The sequence below is a fragment of the Anopheles nili genome, chromosome 3 (genome assembly GCF_943737925.1).
Source record: "Anopheles nili chromosome 3, idAnoNiliSN_F5_01, whole genome shotgun sequence".
NCBI classification, from domain to species: domain Eukaryota; kingdom Metazoa; phylum Arthropoda; class Insecta; order Diptera; family Culicidae; genus Anopheles; species Anopheles nili.
Window position 1 is genome coordinate 32,472,700 of NC_071292.1, and position 23,756 is coordinate 32,496,455.

The 23,756-nt window shown below is 47.7% G+C and overlaps 1 protein-coding gene across 1 annotated transcript in view; it reads left to right on the plus strand.

Moving 5' to 3' along the window:
- Positions 1 to 953: 953 nt before the first annotated feature.
- The window catches only part of LOC128726803 (P protein-like), a 44,835-nt gene continuing 22,032 nt past the window's right edge, over positions 954 to 23,756 (plus strand). Inside the window, exon 1 of the mRNA XM_053820629.1 lies at positions 954 to 1,054. Coding sequence (XP_053676604.1) covers positions 954 to 1,054 — 101 coding nt within the window. The remainder of the gene's footprint in view (positions 1,055 to 23,756) is intronic.

Here is a 23,756-nt window from a genome sequence, read left to right on the forward strand (position 1 = left end):
CGCCTATGGCTCATGGTTTGGGTCGATCGGTGCCTAACGAAAGCATTAAAATAGACCTTCTGAATCTTGTTTTTTTTTTCAGCAGTACCGTACCATCATTAGTGCCACTATCATACCGGGCGCGTAGAATACCGGTAGTTGCCAACATCATCTTATGCCAACATCAGCTCGCATTACCAATTGGCAAGCATAAACCGTATATTTAGTGCATCATCCTTCATTCAGCGTACGTTCGCAAATTTATCACGTTTCTGCAACGAAATTCGTGCACCGGCACCGCCGCAACCAGTAGTTATCATACTCATCACCCATCGCTACTGCTGCTGCTGCTGCTGCACACTACACGCGTTCTTTCAACCACTAAGCAAGTGACAGTGTTCTAAATTTTGAACAATCCTAACCTCAAACGCACATATACATCCGTTCGAACCCCCACGGTTGCCTTCAAAAAAAGAAAAACCAAAGACAAGAAAAACCAAAGCGAGTACGAAGAGGTCCGGTACGAAGCAAACCCGTCCGAGAAGTACTTTGGATGAATTATCGCACGGTACGAAAGCACATACATCCCTTCCAGGCCGTTCGAGAGGTTTTCCTCGGTCTCGTTCCGAACAAATAATCGGATTGATATCTGCGGGGAATCGAAGGAACAAACGTAAACCCATTCTCAGGTCGCATTCGGAAGCCCCCGACTCTAAAGCAGCCGTCTCAGAGATCCTTGGTTTCCGAGGACGATAACAAATTTGCACTCCCACGGCAAGTCCAGTGTTGTGGTATCTCGGACTGATAGACTGATTTTTCCGAAAGTTAGAGATACAGTCAAACAGAAGTAGAGTTTTGATCGACGAACGGCGCCTAGTTTGCGGGCTTTTCGAAGGGGCGGAAAATCGTAAAACGCAAAGCTCTACTCACTCACAGCGGGCACGGTGGCGGACAGAAGGAGCAAAGGCCAGGAAATGCCGAAAAATCTGCGACCCCCAACGTCGACAGGCGCGTACGGACGCATTGGGTTGGTGCCGGAATCGGATGATTCGCTCCACAGCCAGGAGGTGGAACCGTGAGTTGAAACTGACCTTTATGATCCTAGCTGTCGTGTAACCGTCCGTGTGTGTTCGTGGCCAGTGACGTTTCTCGTTTTTTGTTGTTGTTGTTTTTGTTGTGCTTACTGACCCTTTCATCCTTACGCCTTCGACTTAGATCCTCACGAGTGCGCCATGTTCGATGTTGGTAGTGTTTGCGGTAACATTCCTTTATAACCTGCCGTATTCCTCTAACTAACCAATTCAATTGACACCGTGAAAAAGGATCGCCAACAAAAGTGATTTCTCATGTGCTTGCTTGTGTGTTTGCGTGTGTATGTGTGTGCGTACGTACGAATAGGTGTGAAACATTGCTGCACACCCCGTATCGAAGCAGGCCGTGGTTCAATTAATAAATTACAAAGCAGACCTTTCGGAATCTGCTTGGAATGTTTAGCGTTCCACCGTGAACCTGATCGGATTTCTTTTTTCCCTCGCTCGGTTTCGATGAATTCGTACGCCGAAGGAAATCAAACCACCAGCGTTCGTTGCGGTGTTCCACCATTGATTAATTGGCTAATTAGCAGCAAACGAAGCGACGAACCATTCCTCGACATCGCACCTAAGTGACTCTCGCGGTTCGAAGAACCAAATTCTCGCGGAACGTGCGAAACCGATGAGAAGACGCGTTCAGATCTCGCGTGTGCTCGCGTTAATTGATTATTATCTCGATGGTCCACATTCATCAACGCCGGGCGTGGCCACTTTGATCCACCGAATCGTAAGTCGCCGAGTGTTATGATGGATCCAAATTCAAGCCGCTTCAACCGTACCACAACAACGTGTGCTGTCCTCGTGAGCCGCGTGCGGGTGGTTTCTGATGATCGTTGATTGACGGTAAATGATGGGCCTCTGTTCTGGCTCGCAGAAGTCCGACACTACCGGCGTTGAAGCCAGCCAGGACGGAGGCAGGTCTTGGGAAATGTTGCGCCTTCCAGCACCTTCGCTGACACCCCGTTCCAGCCGGTGGTCGATTGGTTATGATGATTAATTGATCTACCGCGGGTGCACTTACCACGCGGGTGGAGCGTTTTGGGATGGTGCTGAGGCGAGGTCAAGGGGTCAATCAGGGGAGCGAGTGAGTAAATGCACCCCTTTCCGAACCAGGTCGCAAGAGTGCTGATGGTGTATGAAAATGCACGCGACATGATGATGAATCACCCGGATCCCTCTGAAGGCGAACGGGCAACAATGTACCGACGATTGACCGGTGTGTTTGCGAGGATTGCGTTTGATGTTTTCCTCGATGATGAGGCCGTTGTTGTTCGTTGTGTAATTGTTGCGTTTAATTATGGGTTTTTAAAAATTCCATGTAATGGGTTGGAGGTTTTTTTTTTGACCCCATTTTATCGGTGAGTGCATTTATCGGAGCTTGATTGTGATTGATTTGGCAAAAATTCTTACCTTCCGTGGCGTGGGCATTTGATTTGATGGAAGTGTAGCTTTTTATGCGACTTGGGAAATTGCGACAAAGGAGCAATCTTAGGCGTATGCTTCATTGTCTGCCCTCGATTCCACAATTTGTTGACCTCAAGCACAATTCCCCCGCGACGTTCGACGCTAATTAGAGCATATTAAGCCATGCTCGATGAATTCATTAAAGATGGACAAAGCGACAGAAACCAAACAAACCTCACCAGCTGCATCCACCTCCGTACGGGTGGCTCGTAAATTGAACTGGATTAGGAAATCGGTCCCAGTTCCTGGCACCAACGGCGAACAACACTTCTGACGGCAGTGCTCCACGATCGCTCAGGCTGGAGGGTTGGAAAGTTCAACGACGATTTGACCTTTTTCCCAACCCACGAAAGCCCTACCGACGTCACAGTCGTCAATTATTCGTTCGCAGATAGAAAATTGGAACTCAGTTTGGAATCATGAAAGGTGAACTAATTGTCATTCCGGTTACCCGACCGATTTCCCGTCGAGTGGGATTGTCGGTTGTAAAGGTCACCGTGAAATTTAAGGGGAAAAACTTATTCCACCCCAGAAGGGAGGGGGCTTTCGTTTAAAGTGTTTTCAGTGGAGCTTAGAAGAAACTGCTGGCTTTCAGCCGGGATGAGAGTGGTGTCATTTGGCGCTATCTGTGCGTTGGAATCTCATTACCAACCGCCACGAAAACAGCCAACCACTTGAGCTAGCGTAAAGTTGAAGGAACTGGAGAGTTAATAGAGACCTTGCAGGTAAAGAGTTCAGCACGTTAGCAAGGATAATGCCGGGAAGGTGACACACGAAGCGCTTGCCATTGTCGAGGGTAATTCGCATTTTGTCGCTCATGGGATGGGTTATTTGATTTTTTGCAGTTGCGCAAAGATAATTAAACAACCAAAATTTCAAACTGGATTCCGCACAGAGGTTTTCGAAATTCACAAAATTCATGAGTCTTTCTGAGCTGCTTTATTGCTTCGATTTTGGGATGATAGCTAGAAAAATATTCACCAAAAAAAAGAAAGAACGATAACACAGCCCATGAAAACATTCCAACGAAAGCCGATCGGGAATGTTGTTAGAAAATTGAGCATCGATCCATATTGCGCCCCAAGATGAGGGGTGAGTATGTAAATCAAATCAATCGAATGCGATTCGTGAACGAAATTGCGAACACGAAATGCTCAACAGCGCGGAAAGAGATTTGATCGGAATTGGCGACGAGCAATGATAGAAAACAATCCGAGACATTGGTTAGTGATCATTCTTCATTTTGTTTTGTTCTTGTGTTATGCGTCCCAGGCTATCGGTTGTACATAAAACCCCGTTTGTCTGCACCTTTCCAACGTAGCGTATTTTCTCTGTACATTTTCCCCCTTGTTTTGGATACATTCCAGGAGATAAAATTTATTCGTGGAAAAAGTGCTAGCTCAGATTACACGAGAGCAAAATTCCGCTCAGTCAACCTTGGCGAAGCGATCGATGTTGCGTCCTTGATGCTTAAGTCTGACAGTTTGTTTCACGGATTATAGTTAGAGATTTACAGCATCCTTGCACCGGTCCGGAACCGAAACAGTCCAGAATAATTTACATCCAGTCGGTACGACGAACCATCTTTAACCCATCGGCCAAACTCTCCTCCAGCCTCGTGAAAGAAGGGTTATTTTTCCAGCGAGTGATTAATTTAATTTTTCGCAAGCGATGCCCGTGGAGTTTTCTCGTCATGGCTGTAAGGTTGGTGGAAAAAAGTTTGATGAAAGTGAAAAACTTCCTCTTCAGGCGGTAATTCTCTCGTTTTCCATGCTCTAACGTCGTCCGAAATGAGCCAAAATGAAGACGAAATAAGCATTTCCTTCCCTAGCCGTGGGGAAAAACTGCGCTTATTTGAGACCGCTATCCTTCGAGCGGTTCAAGAAGCGTTTTTTTTTCGGCAAGGGTTATTAATTAGCCCGTAACTGCCATCTAATTGCTTCTCTGAAAAGCTCTTTCTATTGATTCTCTCAACGAGCATTGCTTTTCCGAGATGCTGTTGGATGTTGTAGCACAATTTAAAGAATATGCAAATTGAAGATTGCGTCTTATGCGCCGGGAAAAGTGGCAATGGGATCATTTCTGTCACGTTTCCGTTCGTTCGCTCGTTCGGTACACCGTTCACTTGGTGTGCATGCTGCATTGTAGGCTCCATTTCCGAAGGTCACGTCGTACTTTTAATGCGCCGTGTTACTTTATGCGCGTGCCTGCTCTGCAGCTATCAACGAAGGACATCTTTCAAGTGCACAAATAAATGCACAAAAGGGGCACGACGAAAAAAAAAAACAGGGCGTCCCGTGGAAACGCCAGCTTTAGAAGGCTCAAACAAATGCCATCCGGACGCCGGGCGGTGGGTTGCATCGTAAATCGGTCCGGTTCTTTCCGCTGCTTGCCAACGAAAATGACCAACGAGCGACCTTTTGTGATGGGGGCAGGTGACACTTTTTGTGATGCATTTTTTCACGCGCATCGAAACTGCATGCGCATGCGTTGCTGGGTGCTTCGTTGCAAGGAATTTTCCAACGCATCCATGGTGTGGGCCGAGAAAGTGCCAGCTGCATGCAACCGAGGCGTTTGGAGCCCGGAATCCTTTCCTCGGGGTTGCATCCTTGCATTTGCCGCCTCACGTGGTCGCACGTGGCAGCAAGTTGCGGGTGAACGTGAACGCCTCCGGTGGCGTTATTTTTACCTTGCACCCGGTCACGTGGTGGCCGTGATTGATGAGAGACGGCTCTTTGAATGGTGGGAAGGAACCGCACCGTGGAAAAGGGCTTCACAGGATGTGGCTTCATTCAACTTTTGCCCCGGAGGGAACCAACCCAAACTTTGTCCTCTTTTGGTTTGGATATTAAATTTGACAAACTAAAAGTTTAATGTGATTTGGAAGCAATTTATCACGGTCAAAGTTTCATCTACTGCAGGGGGCCGTAGGGAAGCTTGGTAGCATTAAATTACAGCAGGTATAGCAGTATTAAATTATACTACCAAATTGGATCAAAACCTCACTTGCCATCATTCAATTGGCAGGTGTAAATTTCACCTAGAAGCTGATAAAAATGCAACAGAAATGCAACTTTTAGTTTAAACTGTGCCATCACACAGCCATTCGTCTAGCTGTGCTTGGATGTCGTGGCCAACGCGTGATGGGATTACTTTCGATATCAATGTAGGTCACGAACATCTGCCGTATCCGCGCAGTATGCTCCATTTGACTTCCGAAGAACACAAGCTACGCTTTATCCCCATGATCGACAAACAAATCGTGCCGACTAGGGTAGCTTCTCCTTCAACGACGGCTATGAAAACTATCACAGTGCGACGGTCTAGGAGCTTTTTCAGCTCAATTCTCTGATGCATTTGCGTGCATGGGGTCGACTCACATGATCGTGATCTCGTGCATCCTACGATGTAGAACCCGATGGGAGCAAAAAGTCAAACAGTAGTAGAACAATAAGTGTACGGTGTGTCAAGACTACGTCAAGGCTGGGGCCGAGTCGCGATGATCTCAAGATTTGTGCAAAGTTCAATGCAGTGCTCGTGGGTTTCCTACTGACTCATACACGCGCACCGATCAATAACAGCGAGACATTGAGACGGCAGTAAAAGCGTTGCGGAGGAAAATGCCACTGTATGTCAATGGCAAAGATGTAAATTCTGTTTTATGGGTTGTATAAACCGTGAGCTTTAAGGCGCAAATAAACTGGAGCGTGTCATACTCTGCGGGAGATGTTTTTATATTAATTAGTATTAATTCATTAATTTCTTTAATTGCATAGGCAGATCAATAGGCTTCAAAATCATGCTCATTTATCATAATTACAGCATCAAAAGTTACCACAAATAGCATTAAATTCTGCAAGTATTGCTGAGGTAAAAGGTCGAGCTTTTTGGAACCGCAGAATGGTGGCTTTTTACATTTTATGTAAATTAAACTTCTCGTAACCGCATTGCGTCCCAAATTGCACCGCGACCCAACACGATGGTCTCCGGGTCCGTAACTAAGCGTTTGTTGTACTGCCCAACCAAACCCCAACACGGCCCGAGGACACCCCGAAGGGGTCCCTGTCCTTACCGGCGTATGTCCTTGAAAATGCTTGCTACTGCGCCGACGATATTAAACTTTCATCCACCACGCTCCGTTGACCCCGGGTCCTTTTTGGGGGGCTTTTGTTTAGATGCCGAACCTTCGTGTCCTGGCATTCCCTCCAAGTCCGTAGCCGCACCATCAATAATGCATGCGGCTTAAATTAGTGTACGCTAGTTGCCGACACGAATCCCCGAATCAAACTGCCAGTTTGAAAGCAGACCACCATCATAATTAGTGATAATCGAAGCACCTGATGGGAAATTCGTGAAAATAGTACCGTGTCCCGTTCAGATCACGCAGCATGTAACAAGTATGGCGTACCGGGGCGTTGAAGCGGTAACACTTGTTCACTGGCAGGACACGAAAATGGCTGAAAGTTGAGATTCCGAGCACGTGAAGGGCGGACGATACGTGCATGCACATTTCGTGGCTCCTTGCTGGTTGGAAAAGAAGGAGCGTAATTTCTGCTTTTTTTTCCCGAAGCCCCATTAGCGTTTCTAACCGGTACGTGGAAAACCAGGAGGCTCAGTGGTTGAGTGTGTTCTTTTCGTGGGCGATTGAAATTCGAATCAGCACGATGTGGGTAGTTTGGCAGGTTGTTGGCATGCGGACGGAACCGGTGAGCTCTTACTTGGAGCAGCCGGAAGTTTACCGATACAAGCGCTCTTGAGCATCGTCTTGAGGGTGAAATCGAGCGTGCTTTAAAGCTGTTTTGCCAAAAAAAGAAAAGAAAAACATACTGATGAAGTAATGAGCATATACGGCTGATTGAATTTGAAACCTGCTTAAGCTCAAACCAAACCAAAATGAATGCGATCATTCTCTCAAATTCAAAAGCCATTCGATGAAAGTTTGCTCACGGGCAAAGTTCGGGAAATTAATTACCAACATCAGCTAATAATCCTCCGTAAAGCATCACCACGAAATCGCGATCGCGCGAAAAGGAAGCTGCATGTTTTTTTGAATAAAATAATTTAACGCTCCAACACGCAAATACGAAACAATTTCCAGCAAAAGGCTCCGGCATTCTGTCGGCGGTGGCTCGGTAAACGATAAATATTTACGAGAAAGGAAACCACGTTTCCATCAACTTTTAAGTGGGTGTTACGCACTTCATCTTCGGGGTAAACACATCCTTGAAGCAGCTCGGATGCTCTCGGTAGCCCTTATTTTCTCAACCGCGGCACTCCGTTCCAGACAAGGCACGTGTCCTGGCCCGGAAGGAGCTTGGCTCAGTGGTTTAGGAAACTGTATTTTTTTTTGCTTCTCTCCCACAACAGCGGATGTTTCCGTTACGTTAAGAAAGAAGTTCCGAGCGGATGGATAGTGAAAACACAACGAACCATATTTGCTGTGTGTTTTGCGAGCGCCTGGGAAACGTTCAGTGCAGCAGCATTTCAACGCTCGGCCGATAGAAGAAGTTCCGACCGGTCACCACCGGCTTCGGTTGGAGTTTCCCGGAATGGTTAATCAAACGACGGCGGTGCTGGTTGAGAGTACAACGGTACAAAAGAAAAAAAAAACGCTACAATCGCAAACCATCCAAGCCCAAGAGAAGATGCAACATTCCCGGTTTGTGCTATTTTATTGTTCTTCTCTCATCATCCTCAAGCGAAGGACCTCGAACGGCCGGCGTCTGTCACAGCAATCGCGATCGCTGCGTGTTGCGTCGCCCGAATGCCATTCAATTTAACAGCCATTATTGTTTACAAACAATCAGCTCGATTGAATTTAATCTCGCACTCCCAACGGGGGTCCGCGTCTGCGAGGTTTTGCGTTTCCTTTTTCCACCGTTTGGTGGCCCTTAAGACGCCGCATGGAACAATTCCTCGGGTATCCAGGGGCGACAACAATGCGTTTTGCCACCGGTTTGTCATTATCAAGCGCAGCCTGCTTTGTGGTGTCTGTCGACGTCAAAAAAGGACAAAGTGAATCGACAAATAATCCTGCGTAGCTACAGAAAAAAAAACGAACGGGAGTTATCCTCACACCGTCGAATGTCCTTTCGGTGAGGGAAAAATCCACCACATCGAGCACATAATCCGGTAGTGTTGATCTGTGTGTTTATTTCTCATTTTGACCTTCCATGTTTGTTCGGGTCACGGCTCAAAGTTGATGGTTTCTGGCGTAATGGATTATTTAAGCATCATAACTTTCCCACACATTTACATCAAATTTTCGCTGTGTCGCGGGACAAAATTATGTTTCCCGTCCGTTGCTTTCGTAAGCGCGTTTTAACGAGCGAATAATTTTTTGCCAGTTTTCTGGCTTAACAAATACGAAAGAAGGATTAGATTTGTTTTTCTTTCTCGCTTGTTTTATCGCGGTTGTTGGTTTTTCATTGCTTACGTTTGTTTGCTGGTAATGTGAGCGAAGTATTGATTTTTCCTCTCGTCATTCAGCCCAAATATATCGACGCTCTGACTGCCGATTGGGTGGACGAGACCGTCTTCATGTCGTTCTATTTTGCGTCGCGAAACATCAACGGGAAATTGTGAGAGGAAAATAGCTAGTATACGCTCGCGCGTTCAAAAGCCAACGAACCGTGCGGCTAGTGGAGGAAATATATTTCATGTCTCATTAGCTAAATCTAACGCACGCAGCATCGGAGATTGTAGAGCGGGGATGTTTTATGAGTTTTTCCTTCCGATGTCGGTGCTTCCATTTCGGGCCGTCCGGAGACAAGACTTTCTCCGGCATGATAAACCGAAGTACGACGGATCCCAGCCGTACGAGCATGGCAGTTGGAACAATTTATCAGCGAACCGAAACCGGCGTCTTCTGTGGTGGCATGAATGGTCTGGCGTGAACCAGGCGCGGATGTAGCCAATTTCCTGCAGCCTCGGTTGAAGGAACCTGTTCCAAGAACGGTCGTCAACGTCGGCGTGGTTCTATCACTTGCGACACGTAATGGGGTTTTTCGGGGGAAAATTGACACACAGTTTCCTCTCAGCTTGAAGATAAATTTGTTCATCAGGTTATTGGGTTCGAGTGCTCTCTCTCTTTTCGTTTTGTTCGTTCGCCTATCGAACCAAACTGCTTCAGCCGCCTTGATGGGCCGTATTCAATCGCGAAACGAGACACGGTGCTTGCGAATTTGGTCGTGATTGAGGACAAATTTCCATCGATTCCAGCGGCGGTAAATGATGAAAGCTATTTCGGTATCGCAAGAGATTAAACTGGGGAAAGGCGGACGAATCGCGCTAGAAAAAGGAGCTACGTCTTGGAGCAGGACTGTCGTTACGGCAATAGACTTATTTCATCGGGTATTGTTTTACATTCATTATTACCGAAGGCCGCACTTTTCCGAGATGGAAATTCATCGATTACATCATTGAAGTGGGGGCGCGGGGTCGAGGATACAAAAAGTAGGAGAAAGCGATTAAATAGAATTAGATCATGGGCTTTCTTTCGATAGAAATATTCAATTCGTCCGGAAGTTGACGCAAATTCAGACAACCAATCTTTGTCATTGTGAAGCTAAAGAACGTAAGGTGAAATGACATCATGATCGATCAAGAAATTACGAAATAACAAATTGCTTTTGAAGGCTGCATTTTTTAGCTTAAAAAGAAAATGATACTAAATCTAAACGCAGTTTAAAGTTGATCATAATTTGTTCTCAAAACAATTCACAATAGTTTTATTATTCTCCAATAACCATAGAAATGTAGGTTAAGTCTGTATCGAAAAAAAATTTGATCAATTACGTATTTCTGCGGAAAAAGGCCAGCGATCGATCACAACGAGCTTACATCAGAGTGCGATTGTTCAACGGGACTGCACCATCATAACTCAAAATTACGTCCTCTTTCCGTCGCATTGTGTAGCTAAAGTTCACCCGGGCCGACTCAAACTAATTATGAAATCAAACACGATTCGCTGCCTGGCTCCAGCCTTGTCAATCAAGATGCGACATTCGGCGTTGCATTAAGCAAAAAGAAAAAAAAAGAAGCACACACACACACACACACTCCAGCTGCATTTCAAAGCCCTGCACTTGCATCCATCATAGCGAACTCGTCCGCCAACGCACGTAGAGGGTGAGAGAAGATTTACGGTCCATCCATCACCCGGGCCAAGAACTGGCATAGTTCTGAGTGAATGCACGACACAGATTCCCTCCACACTGACCTCCGAAAGGGACTGCTTGAGGTTTGGTGATTTTTTTTCTCTCCGCATGTTGCGCCGCACAATACACCGAGTGCGTTTCTGCATTCTGCTAAAGCTTGGATCGACTCCATCACCCACCAGTTTATTGTTGTCTTGCAGCGTGTGTGAGTCGTCTGTCTTCACGATCAACCCCCAACAGGGTGCGGGTGGATAGACGGCCACTACTCGATGGCCAATCGATCGCACTTTGCCGCTCGTCCAATAATCGGCCGCGATGGTGACGACGCTTGCCTTAGAAGGATTTATTGCACGTTTGTCCTTACGGAGGTGTTTGAAAGCGAACTTAATTATGAATAATAAAACAGTCGACGTTCGCTTACACACAAACACACACACGCGATCCTCGATAGTGCCCCGTCCTCCGGTGAGACAGCGACTCTCGAGTCTCGACGCTGTCTGCCGTGCATTCGCGCGAATTCCGGCGAAGGTCAGCATGCACAAGGGCCACACGAAGACGTCTTCAGGTGTGCACTTGAAATTCCTTTCACTCCGACCTTCGCCAGATCGGTGTCCGTTCGCCAGCTGGCTGGGGGATGTCCATCGAAAGGAGATCGATCCGATTTGGGGTGCCCTTTCAGTGGCTGACCGTGCTCGGCAAAGACCTTTTAGGGGTTTGTGAACTAGTGGTGTGCTTTTAGGGGTCTCTCTCTCTCTCTCGAGTGAGCGATGGGTTCGAAATGATCCTCCATTCCTGCAGCGCAAACTTGCTCGCTTTCTGAATTGATCATTGCTGTCGAACGGCGATCGTGTTCTAATAATACTACCACCCATTTGACCGTTCGTGTCAGTCCGGCTAGGAGTTTCGGTGGGTTTCATTTATTTTTGGTATTGTTTCCGGACCGGTCGGAGCATCGCAGGTTGACCTCATTTTTGGGCACCACGGCTCTGCGAAGAACGTCCACAAAGCAGCGTGTTGCTCTATCCATTTTTTCGTGTCCTAGTTCTCGGCCCATATTCTGTTAAATTGATTCCCAAATTTTTTTTGTTGTACATCAGCACAAAAACCGTAAATGTTTTATCCTCATTTGAACGGCAGAATGGCATATGGGATTTTTTTTTATTTCATCGTTCCTAGGTTCATGGAATAGACACATTTGTTTGTTGTGTAACCGGTAGTATGTTTCACATCGCTTTCAATGCCACACAATGCCACATCCAGCACGGTGTCGGTCCATGCGTCGCTCTAATTACGGACTTTAAACAAACAGAAGATGAAACCCGACAGCACTATAAATCATACAATCAAACGCGATTCCATCCCATCGCCCGGCCAAGGAAGAGATGCAGTGGATAATTAATTTTTCAGCAATCTATCACCGTTGCTATTTGCATAAGTGTGATGAATGCTAGTTTGTGGGAGAGTCAGCGATTTGTCAGTTTGCCATGGGACGATGCGTTGGGGTGCAGATCATACAATGAGACGCATAACGTGTGTCGCCTTGTTTGAGCAATGGACCTTTCGGTGTCATGTGTTTGCGTGTGGATTAGGCAAATATGAAGGTAAAATTTTACGGCCGAAGCAGGAGTAGGTACAGTGATGAAACTGCGATATTTGTTTCACCGTGACGTGAAGGAGAGTTTATTAATTTCAAAATTATGCTATCGGGGAGAATACGAGCTTCCTAAACAAACAAATTAACGAACTCATAAAGGTCGATAAATAAAGGTCCATAAAGGTAGAGTAGGTAGATGATTATATTAATAAGCAACGATCAAAACCAGCATAATGAATAATCGTCCTGTTGACCGAAACATTCACATTATGCTGCATTTGAGAAAGAAACATAATCACCACAAATTTCCCAACGACACATTCGTTTGAAAGGCCGTAATTTATGTCGCCAACGAATGTGCTGTGTTCTGTTTTTTTTTCGCATGCAACATAAAAAAAAACCAAGCGAGCGAGCGCGAAGAGCCTTAAGATTATGAGGTGCTTTGATCAGACCTTAACGTGTCATCATCAAATTACACCTTGCACATGATGGACTCACCACCGCATGGAGGATCTCCTCGCCAACGGCCCTAACCACGTGACCGCAGCTTCGAAAACCCCCCCACCCCCAGGAGAAACTCCACCGGTGTGTGGAGGGAGAAAGTGTCATCCCGAAAATGACCCACCTCCGTGCTCAATGAGCCATCCTTCCCGCCACCCAAAGACAGAGACAGCATAAAGCAGCACACTAATAATAGTAGTTGTTTCGCGCCCGTTGGTAACGAACCACACACACGCATCTCGCGATCACCGGCTGGTTGGCTGGCTGGCTGACTGACTGGCAATTGGGTGCCATTTACCCCCGGGGAACACACGAACCACCCTGTGTGTGTGTGTGTGTGTGCGACCCACCAAAACGGGGGTTGGAGATCTTCGAAGGAAGCGATCGACGAGCGATGTTCGCGGAAACGGCACGAAGCGTCACACGCACCGTACGGCGGTCAGCACGGTCGGTCTAGCGCGACTCTGGCCTCATCACGCTCTCGACGTTGGCCGATCAGTGCAGTGTTGTCACTCGGTCTGGATGCGTATACGCGGTGCTCGGTGTTACGTTCGGTCGGTTACGGAGGTTGGGGTTCACGCGTCGTAAGCGATGATCGTGGGGTAGGATCGTGGATCCAGGATCCAGCAATTGACTCAATCGACCCGTGTCCTTTTGGTGTGTGTTGTTTAGTGGAATTTCGGGAAGGGCGCTTTGTGTCTGTGCGTGCTTTGGTGCCCGTGTTAGCAAACGATAAAAACTGTAGCGTGTTTTGAGCCATGTTGATGGAAGGATATCTTGGAGCTGGAAAGAGTAGAACGTTGTGTGAGGGAAAAAAATGAATGCCCATCTTTCGAGCTCCGTTCATTGCCCGATTCCGTGTGCATTCGCGCACCCTTGCCGATGCCGGTTGTTGGTGCTATTTTAAGCGGCAATCGGCATCGGGAAAATGCATGGCGGAAAACCCATGGCGGGTAGATTTTCCACCCGTCGAGGTTGTTCGAGTTCGCTCACACCACAAACCGCGTGACGTGCGTTCGTTCCGGTTTTTCACGCGCACGAGAAGGGATGATATTTTTCATCTCCGTTCGGCCAGACGCGCTGAAGACGATTTTCCCGGGGCGCATGTGGGCGTACCACGCGTTTTGGCGGATGACTACGTCACACATCCACCCACCGGTCGTCGTGTATGTGACCAACTGATCGACACGCCGTTTCCCGGTTCGGAATCGTCGGTCCGGGTTGGTGAGATTGTGGCGTGAAAATCGGTTCCCGTTCGCAACGTGCGCTGATGATGAGGTTTGTGACTACTGCGCTACAGCAGTCGTGAAGACATGACATGATTCAGCACGTTACTTGCGCACTTTAGTTATGGTAAAACAGCACTTTATTCGCATTCGGTGCCTCGTGTCATGGGAATGCAATTTTGCGCCGCCCTTAGCAAGTGCTTTTAAAATGCACTCAGAGGCGCGAAATGTGGCGATTGAAAATGGTGCTGATTTATACCCGGCCAACCGTGAGCGAATCGATTAAACCCCGCCATCGGTTGAACGATTATCGCGAATGTCGTTAAAGCGCCGCGAGATGATTAGCGATGTCACCAGCGATGAATTTACAACACCAGCTTGCGAATTTCGGCACGAACGGGGCCGATAAATTTCGAAAGATGATAAATTTGAACACATTTAACATCCCCACCGTCGGCAATTAAAGCGGCCCGCATCTGATGTTTGATTTCCAGATTGACTACCCCATTTAGTCGAACCGGCGCCGTGCAGTGATATTTCTATCAACTTTGTCATCGAGCCGTCGCCCACTTAAACGACTGTGTTTATCGGTCCAAAATGCCCCTACGACAATGTCCCTTGCTCCATTAGACATCGCTGGGAGGACGCTCCGTTACAAATCAATGAACTCAATTTGTACTAATTAACGTCGACGTATATATGTTCAATTTGTTGTACCATAAAATAAATTAGCTCCTAAAGATTGTGTTGTTCTGGGTCGCTCCAGAAGCCCTCCCGAGGCGGTTGATATCGATCGGTCGGTTTGATTATTTTGAACTCAAAAGCGGGGGCTAAAATCAACCCCTCTCCAAAAACCCGCATGAAACTCACGCTGTCCCCGAGAAGGCATGGCAGGTTTTTTTTTGCGCCCCACGAGAAGCCACTTTAAAGCGAAGATCTTAATCGGAGCGAATTGTAGCGGTGCATAAACGTTTGCGGTCGTAACTGTGGCATAAATTAGTGTGGCCCACTGTTTGGCGACACAATTTAGCCGACCGTTGGGTGGAGTTTGTGCTCGCACAGAAGAAATGTCCTCCAGTGGCATTGAGCTGCCGAGGCCAATGTCTTACAGATGCGCATCTCAACGTGTCCTGGAGCCGGTGAAATATGCTTATGGGTGAGATAAATTTCACAACCCAAGTGTCATGGTCTTGTAGAAATGGATTGGATCCTCTCCAGTAGGTGACCAATTCGACACAAATCAGCTGATGTGATTTCCCCCTCAAACCAACCCAAGAAGCCCCATTTATGGGCCGAAACAGACACCATTCGTGCGAGATAATTCGCCACAGATCGTGTTTCGATGGGAGCAATTTAAGTCGTCAGATTAAATAAGCCATAACGCCGCGTGATCATGATCATGACCGAATGCCATTGCCGAGGTTGGATGGGGGATTTTTTTTGCTCAAATTCCCTTTCCGTGCGATTTATATGTCATCTTCCAAGCCACCCATGAACCTTGATCTCAACATTGAGAGAACATTGTGCCGGAGTTGGTTGAGGGAAACAAAAAAAACCCTAACGCCTATTCAACCCTAGCGCACGTTGCTGGCGCCCGCGGAAGATGTGACGCGTATCAACCTTTTCCGCCGATGTTACAAAGTGTGGATTAGAGATTTCGCAAGGTGCCAATGGTGCTGCTAACGATGCCTGCCACCGGTTCCGGTGCAGTGCATCGGCAGACCTTGTGTTGCATACTAATTTTCATCCCCCTTCGGATGCGCTTGCCCTTGGCGATGTGTATGCTATTTTTCCGCCTTTTTTTCGGGCCCATTGTTCGGATCATATGTGAAGGTGGCTTATTTTTTGTTCCCTCTCTCTCTCTCTTTCCCTTTTTCTCTGCCATTCTAACACACCCGACTCGCGTGAAGTTCATCTGCAAGCCGCCCTTACACGGTCGTGATCGGTTTGGCTGAAGATTTGAGATACGGCGATCGCGGAACACTTCTGACGATCATGGGAAACGTCGCCGGGTATACGGTGGTTTTGTTGCATTAAATCGCACCCGGACGAAGCGAACCGTACGGTAATTATTTGTCGCTCACGGAGGGGGGTTTTCTTTTCGTGTGAAACCAGTTTAAGCTGCTGGTGATCGTAAACCGGGCTAAGAGTCGCTCAATGTTCCCGGAATGGCCGCTGGTGTCGGTGTGAATGTGAATTTGCTCGAAAAGGATCCTTAAATTGCAATTTGGGATATTGATTGGATTCCTAATGCATCCCAAAATGATCATTCATCGCTCCCAGAGACTCCCTGGAGCGCGATCAGAAGGGATTCCAGCTCAACCCGCGGTGTAGCTTCTCGGGAATTAATCCGGTTCAGCCTGGAGTCGTGGAGCTGCTTCCCAGCAAATTGGCACAATAAAGAACAGCCGGACACCTCAGACCCTCGATTCTAACACGCCGCGCAGCAGGCAAAACGATTCAGCTCCATTCCATTACTCAAGATTCAATCATCACGCGCCCGTCTGATAAAACAGCCCCATGTGTGTCTGGTGCTACTTTCAAGCGCACTCAGCCGCTACCACCTGACGCACTAGTCTGTGCCGTTCGTCGGGTGAACCTGTTTGTGACGTCGGACCTTGTTTAGGAACCGGCAGCCATAGGCAATGGTCTCGTAATTTGGCTACGCGAAAGACTTTGTCCCACGACAAAAAGATGCTACGCAGTAAACGCAGCGTGTTAGGTCGAAATCATATGCGGCAATTTTGGTTCTCCAACCATCAGAGCGCCCAATTCCATTCACTAGACAAATTTGTGCTTCAACCATTTGTCCGATTGTCATTTGCGTCCATTTGTGAATGTTGATCCTGTGTCGCGTTCACTGACGTACCCAAGTCTCGAGTAGGACAAGTCTTTCGAACTTGTCTAGCGATCGCGATCACCGATCGGTTCGCCAATCTCTTCCGCTTTCGGTCTCGTTCTCGAACGAGAACCTTCCCAAAAATCCGTTCCCTTTCGAGTGCGCGCGTTATCCTGCCGATCGCGAGAACCTGAAATTGGTTCTTACTCGACATGCAACTGTGGAAGGCCCTAAGGTATAACGCAAAGGGCCTAGACAAACCCGGTTGGGTCTGGAATGCGTTCTCGTTCGAAAGTCAAGTACCCCGCACTCTCAGCCGGCTCAAACTGTGGGGTCTCCAGCACGGTTAGGGGAGCAAAATCGCATGCATGTATGTGCGGTGTTCGGACTCGTTCACCACACAAAACCCGTTGCGCGAACCGCGAAACCCTTGTGGCGGGTACTTTGGCGTTGGGGATCGTCAGTCGTTTGGATGCCGTCGGTGATTACGGGAAGAATTTTGCGTCGTTTGCAGCTGCTTCCCGGCAGCATTGACATTTGCGTGTGAAGTCGAGTGCACGAGTCAGTGAACCAAGGCGCCTAGGACTTGTTTCAGGACAAGGTGCCGACCGTTAAATCGTGCGTTGGGGAAACGTGGGCGAAAAGGTTCAACGAACAGCACGCTGGAAATCGTGACGATCGCTTATAAGTGAATGTGCGAATTGACATCATTTCACTGTCGTTGGTCTTTGGTTTTTGGAAGCGTTTTATGTTGGATTTATGATCGCTTCAGATGAACTGCAACAGACCTTGAACTTGAAAGTGTATTAAACCTCTCAACTTAAAACGTCAACTGACAAGTGCGTATGATAATTCAGAGGTGTAGTGTCAACTGAGAACGTCGCATCCACAGTTACGCTAGTCTCGAAAGCTCTCCCACATTTCGCTCGATCTTGCTCGTATTGTTCTGTGCACAAAAGCACCGGTACATCCTCTTAAGTTCGTCCTTGAAACAGAACAGTAGTAGAACAGCTGCACATCGCACCGCGTAACAGAAGCTACGTTCGTAGTACCGCTTGTAGAGTAGAGACGCTTCAACCAAACCGATATCCTTCCAGCAAAGCTCACAAACCAGGCCCAGGCCGAAGTAGAACGTGCACGTGCCACAAAAAATTGATTCGTTGCGATTGACTTTCCATTTTTCCAGTGCATGAAGAAGCGTGAAGTGTTGTGAACGATTTTCGCGACCGATCCCTGTTCGCAGACGCGCTGCGCGTTAGTAGCATTCGTTCGTTCATTTAACCATCCGGGTGCATACCGGTCAGTGGATCCTCGCGCAACCCAAACTACGAGAGCATGACGAGGCATCCGAGCGAACCCTGTCGCCTTTTCGATATCCTGCACGCGCGCGCGCAGTGATGGAGTAACGCGCTCAAGGGAACGGGTGGTGAATTTGATTTTTGAAAGTGCGTCCTGATTCGCGATCCGGAAGCCCCAGCACGGGAGAGCTGGTTCTTGTTGGACCGGGTCCGGTGTGAAGAAGGAAGCAACAAATAGACACACGGTCACGTACCGGTTTCGCTACTATAAGCTGTGCTGGTTTTCTGATTCTCTTGCTTATCGCGTCCTTACGTGCCTGTCCCGATCCTGCGCCAACAACACCCACAGAGGCCCACGGCCAGCTGGTGAAGCTATTTCGCAACCGGAAGATCAGCCACTGCCCGACGTTGGAGATGAAAGTCAAGGCACCGGCCAAGCGGATATTTCGGCGCCGTGTCAGTAAGCAAAGTCTGGAGAGTTATCCCAAACCCAAGTGAGTGTTTCCGACGATGTCATGCTCATGCATTGCGCCGCATACCATTATTACACGCCGCCACGCCGTTAGCTCATGTCACACGATCGCACACCCATGGGGTTATGGGATCGTAACACATTTAACACCTAGCGTTCCGAATACTTCATCCGTTTGCCACGCTTCTTTAATTAATGCACGGGTTTGCAGTAAAGTGTAAGTCATGCCTGGGGCACAGCTCGCTGAGGGCGAGTAATTCATATTACATCTTTGAGCTTTGACTTCGACTTACGGGAGTATCTCCTGCAGTGGCGACTGATGACATGATGACAGATTAAAAGCTTCTTGATGGAGTGCACGATTCTGTGAGTAATTGACTGCAGAGTTGCGCACTACACTGCTGATTATTTATAAAATGTGGTTAGGTTTTATTTTTTGCATCTTAAGCTGTTTGTTTCGTTCGTTCCTCGTTTTGTTGCAGTTCAAAAAATCGATTACAACAAACATGGTCGACCATACAGGTGATTTCTGATGCGCATCATTGCTTGAATTTAGTACCGTTTTTTTCTATGATTAATATCCCATTCATCCCGATGCTTTGCTTCATATTGCTGAAAGAGTTTTTAAAAACAAACCAGCGTGAAATTAGCTGGAAATTGCCACCGATGCGTTTGGTCGTTAAGAAACCAACCGCGTCGTTAAACATTTCAAAATATGACACTTCCATTAGAGAGAGAGAGTGAATGTGTTGTTTTGGCGCGAAGTGGTAATTTTTTCCGTCAACATGCTCGGATCCTCGCCGAATGCCCAACGGGTCCAGTCGAAGCCTGCGGCCTTTCGAAGCAGCCTGACATTTACTTGTGTGAGCTATCGAGACCTTCCGTTATATTTTTTTATTTTTTCCAAAAGAGCCGCAACGCGTAATTGCAGTCGGAATTGAGCTGTCAAATTAGGCACATTTCTCGCAAACGATTCGCGAATTACGCAACATGGTAACGCGCGCGCTATTGACGAAGCACACGGTCAACGCATATGGCCAGCAGTTATCCTAGACCTAAATTGGCGTGAGGCCACACTCAGGACCACCGGTGACCATTTTGCCACGCGCGACACGCCGCCCGATTTACGCATCTTCGCGAATCCAAATCATCAACCGCGGCTAAAAGAAGGTGCTGATGGAAATTTATGTGCCCGTCCCATCAAGCAGATTATCCCGCGGCGAGATGAGCGCTAGCCTACCGGGCATCTGAGGTGTCCTTTCCACTCGCACAGCCCCCTTGTTTGCTCGCGGAAGGAGTAAAACAAAACACGACCCGAGCACAAATTCAATTTGCCACCATCAATATCGACCAGCCGAGTCCGAAGGGCGAAACTCCCTTACGGTCGGCTGGGGTGCCGACCACGGCATGGATTGGTGGTGCGAATGTCTCGCGAATAATTAGAGTCGATTGATGGAAATTGAGCACGATGGAGCTCATCCGCAAACGCTTTGCGCATGTCAGCCGAGTCGCGCGTGGCCGTGGAACATTATCGGTAACATTCATCGTGACCTCTCGGGCTAGACTTCTTGGACGGGTTGGCGCCCAATGCATCAACGCCGGTGAATGAATGATGCACAAGGTACGACCGGATGCTGCCATACAGCTGTTTTGAGTTTTTTCATCGATGTAAATGTAGAGTGCAGTCATGATGTTGATGCAAATATGTGAGTCAACTTCATACCAGCTCATGGAGCGGTTCGATATACATATTTCCTTCCTCTGATTTATTGATAAGAAATTGTGATATTTTTTTATCGTGCTCCAGCCCTAAGAAGAGCAACAACTTCGTCAACAACATGATGAAATTGAGCTATGATCGCATGTTTAGCAGCAAATTGATCGACCAATCCTCATGCTCGTAAAATACGTTTTAAAAGCGACCAACAGTGCATGGCTCCTGTATGGTAGATCAACCCCGCAGGACCACGTCGCGCAATTAAACGGTTGACTCTAATTGTCCGTGGCAGCAATAAAACTGTCACAATAAACGAAGTTAATGCTTCGCCGTCTCCGGCAGCTCCAACCGCGAACTATGTGGCACGTAGGTGACGGTTGATGAATTTGTTTCGCTGGGCATAAAAATCAATTAGACGCATAGTGCGCAAACCGATTCCGATCGGTCCCGGCTTGTTTATGTGTCCCGGGCAGCAAGCGCGCAAGATCGGGCCGATAGATCGTCTCCTTGCGAGATGGGGTTTGCTTCTTCAACGGCATTCGATTGATTCGATTACAAAACCATGATCAACCGGTCCCGGGTGGGTCTGTCAAGGTCCTGACCCACCAGCTCGCATGTGGGCGCTAGATCAGTTGCGTGCCTCGGTTTGAACGATCGCGTAGGCCAATCATTGAGTTTTGTGGCCATTCCGATCAATAAACTACGCCGGCAATGATGCCGAAGATGATGCCGACGATGACAGCGACGACGACGACGACGATGGTGGTGGCGATCGTAAGCTGATCTCCAAAACGGGTCAGCCATTAGTCATAGTCATAGGGTTGACAAAGGCACCCGCGCAAAAAAAAAATAACTAACCAACCCCACGGATGAAATGCTTTGACCCTAGAAGGGAGGTCCCTTGGGAGGGAAATAAAACTCAATTAAAAATGCGTTAATATCAATTGGCGACCGTTGGAGCGGTTTCAAGAAAGCCCTCAATTAAATCATGTCTCATAGCTCAGATCACCGCCTCCATCACCAGGAAGATCCTTGAAGATTTTCCAGCGGATTCTTCGTCGACGCGAGACGCAAAAAGAAACTGCTGGCATCGATAAATCTCGCTCCACAACGTCATCTTTCCGTCACGCTTTGTTACGTGCAGCGTTGATAGCGCAATTTGCATTCCCGGTTCCACCGACGATCCACCGTTGGCTCCTGGACGGGTTGGTTTGCGCCCGCGGCCAATGCAAATGTGTGTACCCACTCTGGAGGACGTCCTCCGCAGCTACCGATATCATGTTTCCCTTCGCCGAGGTTCGAGAGCCGAGGGTGATCATGTCTTGCTCGCGGAAGGGCCAACGGGTCGTAACGGTGCAGCTGCCAGCCGGTTCGGTTCGTTGTTAATTATGCAAGAATAGCAAATACTAACCTGAACCACCGCCACCGAAGATGACGACCGACGTGTCGGTGGCGTGGACACATTTGCATACGTTGTTGCATCAGCGAGATAATGCAAAAAAAAATGGGCATCGAGTGAAGCTGTAACGAACGCAAAAAAAAAGAACAGGGAAAGCGTGAGGAATTCTTCCCGATGGATTGTGCGGCTTTTCACGGCCACCAGCCGGTCTGTGGTGGCCATGTCCGGAAAATGGCGTCATTCGGAGCGTGCTCCGTGCACCCGTGCATTAGTCATAGCCGGGACGGATGCAGGTGAGAATGTGGGTTGACTGCGGGATGCATAAAGGGGCGCGATCACGAGCTCGCGCGCGCCGATTAGTCACCGGGAATGCTAAACATTGCGACCGAGCGTGGTCTATATTTAATCTGGGTTAACAAGCCAGGCCAGCTTGTGGGTTGCCCGCTTGTTCAACCGTTTCTAAAGCGGTCAGTGAAATGAGAATTAAAAAAGTCCCGCTGAGGTGAATAGGTGATGAAAGAATTTAATCAACCAGTCGAAAAGTAACAATAAATTTACTGCATAAAGTTGCTGTGCTATCGAAGCTAATTCAATGTTAAATTAATTTACTACCATCATAAAGCTGCTGTTACGGATTCCTGAATATCTTTATTCAAATCGTCATTTTCTTTGGTCCTTCGGCAATGAAACACACGTGCTCTGATAATCATAAATTTCTCAGAATAGTTTATTGTCGATTGACGCTCATGTCAATCATTTCATATTCACCGGCAATGTTAATCGTCTCGTCTTAGCCGTTAATAGGTGGTGCTCAGCATTTGCCTTCCCTAGCACCACATGGTGCAGATTAAACCGCATGTATCTAATCTCGGAAACTCAAAGCCGTAAATTACGCTCAACGAGGAAGTTCTGCATGTCAGCCAAGGAGACGACCGGTTGGCGTGAAGTGGCTTACTGGAAATAAAAGTAAAAACTCGCCACCGGCTCATGCGGATGAAGTCTAATAACACACCAGATCGTTTCATTATCACGTTTTGACATCTATTAAAACCAATTATGGCATTTTATGCATGTGGACAGGCGAACTAGAGTGAAACAAATGCAGCCGTATAAGCTGCCATCGGTAACCTAAGCTGGTAGTGCTTTATGTTTTGTTCGCGGCAGGTTCACGAATATGTTGCTAATTAAATATTGTTTCGCTAACCCAAACTGCATACGAGTGGGCTTACGCGACGAATGTGCAGGTTTCCATCACACTTGGCGACATTTAATTAATGTCCCGCGTGCCGCAGAGATTTTTTACTCGTTACAACAGCCTGCCAGCTGGCATTCCTAACGCAAGCAGGTGTTCCACTCGCGCGCACGTTCAGCATCGATAAGGAAACGATCGCATTTGTGAAAGGTGTCTTGTTTGGTGACGTTTGAGTGGGTATGTTTTTGTATGTGAGAGGCACGGTTTTTTGTGCATTTTGAAGCGAATGGAGATACCAACGTTGATTAGTTTAGAAACGCATTGCGGAATACTATTTATTTCACCAGAATGACAGACAACCTTGCCACCCGTCGGTGATATTGGGGCCAATTGGGTGTTGGAAAATGAACTTGCAATCGCAAATAGATCAACCGTGCACATTGTTGCATTGTTACGGTGCATGCATGTATTTCGCAGGAGCCCTCTTCATCGCAGGACAGCGACCGGAAATGAGCTGTATGATATGTTCATGGGCATGATCGAACATACGCCCGAGCGTGTGATAATGCCGACGTCCTTTGCAGCTGGCTCGAGTGCAAAAGAATTCCTGCAAGCGCAAGCACGCACCGACAATTCTTACGATAAGTTGCACAAAAAAAAAAAGAGGCCAGCTTTCCTCGCGCTTTCGGTGGTGTTGGAGCATAAATAGAGCACAAATGCATACAACATCGGGTGTGGCAATCACTCTAACGAGGTTAAGGTGGAACAACAACCGGCAAAGCGGTACAGCAACCCCCATTTATTTTTTTCGGGACCACCCTTCGC